Here is a 7,657-nt window from a genome sequence, read left to right on the forward strand (position 1 = left end):
CAGACTGAATGTCAAGCCTTTCTCTGCCCATACTGAATATTAATAAAAGTCAAAGATCTGCCACGAAGCATTACAGCTTTGTCCAGAACCTCAGCCACCAGCTTACACAGCCTTCACAAGGGGACTGCTCCTCTTTCCAAGGAAAATGCTTTGTTCAAATGTTTATCTGCTATAGCCCTAGTGGGTTTATAAAGAAAAAAAAAAAATAAGATAAATTGAACTCCAAATTAGATTACTAAACACAGAGAGATTTTCCATTAATGTATTTCTAACATTTTCCACGAAGGCTCTAAATTTACTTTTAAAAAATGGCATGTAAGATCATGCATGTATAAAAGTCATGCCAAAAAATTAATGAAGGTTTATCTGTAAACTGAACCAATTGCAAAAAGATGGCCTTGTAATTAAAATACGGGAGGGGAGGAACCAACGGAATTACTCAAAACCAAATTTCCACTTTTCAGCCACTAGGCCTAGCGATTATAACCCAAAGCCTCACTTCAAATCCCAGTCTGACACTGTTACCCAGGTGATGATGGAGGAAGGTCATCCTCATAGGTCAAAACATAGGTGGGTGGAGTAAACGGAACAGAATGCTGGGAGGAAGAGGAAGTGAGCTCAGACTCGATAGCTCTCCTCTCTGGGGCAGACACGATGAAGCTCCAACCCAAGATGGACGTAGGCTAGAATCTTCCCGGTAAGCACACCTTGGGGGTGCTACACACATTATTAGAAATGGGCTAGTCCAGGTGTGAGAATTAGCCAGTAAGAAGCTAGAGCTAATGGGCCAAGCAGTGTTTAAAAGAAAACAGTTTGTGTGTTGTTATTTTGGGGCATAAGCTAGCCAGGCGACCAGGAGCTGGGGCTGCAGAAACGCAGCCCACAGCTCCAACAACAAGGTGAGGCTGGGCACATGCCGTTACTTTTCCGCTTCAATGCTGTCACCTGTAAAACTAGAGTAATTTAACAGACCTATGTTATGAGGCAGACTCAAACTTTAATTATTTTATTATTACTCATGCTACCCTCTGACCTGGAGACAGACCCAGGGTACAGCTGAGATGTACTCCAGTGCAACCAACTCACTGTCTTCCTTACATATTTACTCACATAACTTTTAGCATATTCTGAAGTGTTTTTAACATAGACCATTTTTAAGAACAAGATTACATCACATACTACTTGAAGTGCTAGCAGTCTTAAATAGTAAGGATCCATTAACAATGCCCCACCACACCACGCTAAGGAGCTAAGGAACTCACTACTGCACGGCTCAGCCTGGCCTTGAACTCTCAGCCCACACCTTAATCTTTGGAGGTTTTTGCTTTTACTTAAACAGGGTCCCACTAGTGAGACTGCATGTGTATTTTTTGAATTTTTTGAAGAGACATATCAGTGCCTCTAATCCCCACAACCAAGTACTGCACTACTACAGACTGCACTACCCCAGTTTTATATTTAAAAAGCTGCTCCAAAATCTAAGAAAGAAACCACAAACCTAAAAGTAAGAAATCTGAATTTTGGTCTCAACTCTCTTACAGTGAAAGCCTAGACAAATGATCTGCATTCCCACAACTGAAAAATGAAAGATATGTACTAGATGGCGTCCCCAGTATCCTGCAGCACTGTGATCTGTATTTAATGAAACTGAAGCACCAAGATAAGCAACTTATCCAAAGCCACAGTTAATTATCAGCAAATACTAGACTGTATGTCAGTCACCTCATCTATACCACACTGTTTCTCCCACTTACAACACTATCAATTCAGCCAGAAATGGCAGCACGCCATTCCTGTTCAAAGCCCATCCTGGGCTACACAGCTACTTTTGGGGCCAGTACGGGCTACATGAGACTCTGTCTCAAAACAAACCAAAAGTCACAAACAAACAAACAAAAAATACACCACTACTAAATTTTCATGTTATAAATCTAAAGTATTTGGAAGTCTCAAGCCAGAGGAGGCATTCCATTTACTGCACTGCCCTCAGCAAGGTGAGAAAACCTGAGGAGATGGCAACAGGCCAACAGCACTGGGTATGACTTGGGACCAAAGTTTAGCTCCCAGAATCCAAGTAACAAGCTAGGTATCCTGAAAAGGCCAAAGCTCTAACTGACAAACTGGACACCCTGGCTCTGTACACATAGGTGTGTGTACGCCTGCCCCCACCTTTTCAATTAGCAAACATTTACACAGACAGCTACAAACAAGAATTAATGCCTAACTTACCGACACCTAAAAATTCAAGATACAGAAGAGATTATGTTCCATATAAGGTTGAAAAATGAATTGCTGTAAGCAATATTATAAGTACAACCCTCAGAATATAAAACTAAAATTCTTGATTTTATTTTATATCCAGGTTATATTTAATGTGCATTGTTTAAATTCAAGAGAGATCAATTTAAACATTTTCCTCATTTCTGGCTATACATTCAAAAACATTAAAAAGCTAAAGCATATTACTTCTAAAATCATATAAGCAATTACAAACAAAAAACTAGACTATATTGATAATTTCTTTCAAAATTGGAAACGGGCCCCCCCAAAGTACTCTAAAATCCTGCGCTCAGTGTATTACACTCAAGCAAGCTGTACCATTAACAGTACTCAGCTCTCTAAATGTCGTCAGAACTCATTATATTTACAGGGAACTTAGCAACATTTCAACAAGACTGATCCTATCAACTCCAGAAAAGCCCTCAGAGGAAAATCAGAGCAAAATGTAGAAGAATAAAAACCAACAACAGTTTAATATTACTGACTTGAGAACATCCAAAACATTCATAGGTATAAGTACAATTTAACTATATTTAGGGATTCTTAAAGAAAGAGAACGTCAGAATGTTCCTATTTTTAAACTAGATGGAATCCTAAGTTGTTAAATCCAAGAGCACCCAATCTAAGAATCTACTGAATTTATCTCGCATCTCCCTCACCGCCCTCCCCTGCACACACAAAATGTCTCTGCAGTCAGCATTAAATTCCTCAGAGTTAAATACTTCTTCCCACTGTTAGACAAGCTTGGCAGCAGAGCAGCTACACGGTCTAAGGTTCTTCTCCAAAATTTACACTAAACTCATTCACCTGCTGAATTAGCTCTGCTCTCTAAACCAGGAGAATGAATCTATTTTCCATTAATGTTTTCGAAATATATGCCTCCCATGTGTAACCCACTCTAGTCTTCACGAGCCTGAATATATGGTCCACTGACTTTCTGTGGATCCTCACAGATACTTTTAGAGTACAGAGCACGTCCACCGTGCCAGTAGTCTGTCCCTTGCAGATTTTGGTGTAGCATCAGAGAATGGTCAGTCACTCTGGAAAGACAAAGACTTCATACACCTCAATCAGAACATATCCAACAGACACAAAGCAGAAGCAGAATCCAGCTGTTCTTCCAGAGAGCCAAAAAATCCTATGAAAACATAAAATAATACCACTAGCTGTACTAATTTTTTCATTTTATAACTATTTTTTCACAAAAATTTCACTTAACATGTAACTGGCTAATTACATTTAAAATTAATGAATAGTTTCAAAATTATCAGTTTTAATACAGCAAACATTAATTAACATAAAAAGAATCTTTGGGATTCTTAGTAATGTTTAACAGAATAAAGAGGTGCTAAGACCAAGTCTGTAAAAGTGTAGCATCTCTCAGCTTTCCAGCCCTCTATCCTGGGTTGTCTTTTCTCTCGCTCTGCTAATGTGTAAAAATGGCACATATACTGACTCCTGAGCTGGACCCTAAAACATCAACAAACCTGTCCTCTAGCTAGTGATCTCAAGGAGTTCCAAGTCCACACTGAATCTTTAACATCTCCCTACAGGCACTCAAGCACCTGAAGTTAAACACTGTAATCGTCTTTGGACTGCAGTCTTTAAACACGGAAGCTTGTCTGAAAGCAGCAACCTAGTTTCTCTCTGATGCTGCCTATCACTAATACTCCCACTATTCACAAAAAGATAAAGTTACTCATAACTAGCGAGATGGATGAGGAAAGAAAAGCTACTCTGAAGAATCTATCTTTGATTCTCAGCAATAATGAATTCAAAAAGTTAGCATATGTTAACATGCAAAAGACAAGGAATAAAATTAAAATCTGCTTATTTAGCTGGTAAGACACTAGATTTCAACACACTGACCTTTACTTGAAGTCCCCTTCTTTTTTCCCCTTTTCATTTGTTGTTAGCTCTTCTAGAACCCACTGTGTAGACTCCAAGATCTCTTGCCTCTGCTGCCATGGTGTGTGCCACCATGCCCAAGTGAAATCTTAATTTCTTACCTCCCCATCCCTTAGTATCAGTATTATAAAAACAGTATGGGTTGGAGAGCACAATTTCAAAAGATACAACAAGGAACCCTGCTAAGCACCTAGGAGCAACCTTCCAAATTACTAAAGAAAGAATTCTGGGACTCAGAGCAAAGAAAACAGCCTATCCCACATCTATCACAAAACTCCTCAAGAGCTAACAGATTCCTAAACTTATCCATATTGCCTTTAAATCAAATAATACTATATAAATATAACCATGGGAATTACAGCAATAAAAGTAGAAAGGAAGCCAAATATATAACATTAAAGATAATCAGAGCCGGGCGATGGTGGTGCACGCCTTTAATCCCAGCACTCGGGAGGCAGAGGCAGGTGGATCTCTGTGAGTTTGAGACCAGCCTGGTCTACAAGAGCTAGTTCCAGGACAGGCTCCAAAGCCACAGAGAAACCCTGTCTCAAAAAAGCAAAAAAAAAAAGCAAAAAAACAAAATAAAGATAATCAGATTACCTTCTTTAGACTTTTGAAGTCTAATCTGTCAAAACTTCAAAATAACTTTTACAGACATGTATGACATATCTTTAACCACTTTCAAAGTTTAATTTGCTGAAAAGAAGCTCACCAGGGGCTCAAGATGCAGCTTGGCGGCTAAAGGCACTTGCGCTCTTGTAGAGCAGCACCACAGGGCAGCGTGCAACCATCGGTCATCCAGTTCCAGGGGACCCCACACCCTCTGCTGACCTCCTCTGGCACTAGGCATGCATAGTTTATACACAACACAGACATAAGTCATACGCACGAAATAGAAATTTAAAAATTAAATCACTGACAAAAAGTTCACAAACATACAGTACCTAACATCTTTTGAACTTCACACTTTTCCATGACTGAAAGTTAATTTGGTTCAGATTTTCAAGAAACAAAGTTTGTGCTATTTAATACATTCGCTCAATATTTTGAATCAAGATCCATCACCATTTCTTACTAGTCCTCACTTGGAGTCAAAAGTTCTCAAACTTAATCAGTTTATGCAGAATGTTAACATATATACCTGCAAAAAGGGACCAACGCTTCATAACAAAACCGGGGACATCACAACAACGGTCTCCATCTTGATTCCTGGGGCATCCTAGAGACAATTCCTTCTGAAGTTGGTAAAAATCTAAGAATATGGTGCCAAGTCTTGAAATGGATGGGGGGGGGGGTATTAACATTAACACAGTTTTAATTTACATGTTGGTTAGTTAAAAAAAAAATCCCACAATGACCTTCTAGTTTTGAGGGCTGGGGTGTAACCCTGTGGCAGCGCACTCGCCCACTTCATGAAGGTCCCACAGAAAGAAGGAGAGAAGGAAGGAAAATGTGGTGTTTTCACAAAACCATAGCCTATGATTTCAAGTATTAACTGATTCTCCCTCCTAAATTAAACTGCTGTGCTGGGGTGGGGGCGCTGGTTATTTGGAAGTTTGAGCTACGTAGGTCCAGCCACAGGAGTGGTGCAGAATAGCACACATGGATGGATGAGAAGTCTGGCTAGATCTGACCTTCCTCTGAAACTCCATCTGAATTTGGTGGCTGCCAAATTCCTAGTACTGATAACAGATGTCAACTGTTAAACCAACACCATGCCCTCAGAAGATTAACCAATACAGGTCCTGGCTCATAGTAATGGCTCAATAAATGGGAAATGAATAATTATTACAGTGATGTAGTAGTACTTTAGAAACCAAGACGGTCTTTCAAAGCTCCTGCTATCATTAGACATTTTAATGAAACTACAGAGTGGAGGTATGGTACAAGCACTACGTGCCCTGTTTCCAAATGCCACTTAAAACCATCTACTTTAATGCAACTTTATACATGTACATAAACATCGTACAAATTTTCAAGCGCAGAAAGAAAAACTCATGTATTAAATTTTAGTCATTCAATAAATAAGCTTTTATCTTCTATTAATGAAAAATCAGTGTCGGGGTGAGACGAAAGGGGAAAATGTCTGTCAATGTAGTCGGCGTGTTTAATGGATGCCATAAATCAAACCTTCCCATGAATTTTCCGGAGCATATTCATGTCAATCTTTGAGCCTATTGTCACTTTCACACATGCTCACGGGAACAAAATGACAAAGAATGCTATGCCTGAACCACTGGAACCGGGCATGAAACACTTGATTAGCAATTATCTAGGCACTAGATACAAAATATAGATATATTTTCAAAATACATGAATCCTGTCGACTCCTCCATAAATCGAAGCTCTGAATTTCTTTACGAAATTCACTAGGCTGCTGGACTTCCAAACGTTTTCTTCTTTCTTTTTTAAAGGTGCCGAGAACCTCCTTGTGTAAGACAACTGGGAGCGAACAACCCATTTACCAATAGCTAACGCATACGGCTACGCATTTTCCAGACAAAAGCGCATGAAAATAGATCCGATGCAAATTTATTCTTCCCTGGTAAATGAGTGTTCTCCCAAATCCCATTTCGTGTAGTAGACTTAAGAGTTAAATGCAACCAAGTTCACATTTTAGTTAAAAGCTCTAGGTGCCTTACTAGCTGTGTGACTGCTACATCTGGTGGCAGAACACTTGCATGCAAGAAGCCAGAAAACTTAGAAAACAATTGTAACCGATCTCCGTGCGTGTTTTGCAGAAACCTTCACGCAGGAATTTCCCCCAAAACAAACCCACAACCCCTGGCAGAGTAGCTTTCTTGCACCCGCGAGCCATAACGCACAAACGCGCAGGAGCCGATGGCGAAGGAAGGAAAGTTGCCACCATCTGGAGGGGTGACTCGGGCAGCCTTGTCCACGAGTCGCCCTGCCGTTGGGGATCGCTCTAGGGGCCGCGTTGGGGATCCGAGTCAGCCCCAGAGCGTTACGGCGGCGGGCGAGGGGCATCCTGCCGGTCCCGGGGCAGCCCGGCTCGCCGCGCGGGGGACCGCCTCTATGGGAGGAGTGCGGGCTAGGGGAGGGGGCTCGCGCGCCAAGGCTGCACCGCGAGGGCAAGCCCACCCGAACCCCGAGGCCGGGAGGCTCCGGGAGCGAGGGCAGGCCTCCCGCCCGCCAACCGCCACCCCCCACCCCAGGCCGGGGTCGGCGCGGGCCGAGGGAGCCCGCGGAAGGGCGCGGCGGCGCTTACCTTCCCTGGGCCTCCCGGATGGCGGCGTGTGATTCAGCAGGGACCTGGCCGCCGCCGCCGAGCCCGGGGTTGGAGACGTGGAGAGCCGGGACCAAGATGGCGGCCCCTCCAAACTTCCACTGCTACTTTGGACACTCATCAAGCTACTTTCTGGGAGCCCGACTCCCCCCTGCGACGGCGGCGGCACCGGCACCCGCCTCCGTCATGGCGGGGGCCGCGCTGAGGGCGAGCGCGGGCGCG

At 42.5% G+C, this 7,657-nt stretch overlaps 1 protein-coding gene across 1 annotated transcript in view; it reads right to left on the bottom strand.

The window, feature by feature from the left end:
- Positions 1-7,651, bottom strand: part of Tlk1 (tousled like kinase 1) — a 107,588-nt gene extending 99,937 nt beyond the window's left edge. The window contains exon 1 of the mRNA XM_005346544.2: positions 7,418-7,651. Within this exon, the coding sequence (XP_005346601.1) occupies positions 7,418-7,556 (139 nt within the window). The 5' untranslated portion in view covers positions 7,557-7,651. The remainder of the gene's footprint in view (positions 1-7,417) is intronic.
- Positions 7,652-7,657: the final 6 nt, after the last annotated feature.

The sequence above is a fragment of the Microtus ochrogaster genome, chromosome 4, assembly GCF_000317375.1.
Source record: "Microtus ochrogaster isolate Prairie Vole_2 chromosome 4, MicOch1.0, whole genome shotgun sequence".
Taxonomy (NCBI): Eukaryota; Metazoa; Chordata; class Mammalia; order Rodentia; family Cricetidae; genus Microtus; species Microtus ochrogaster.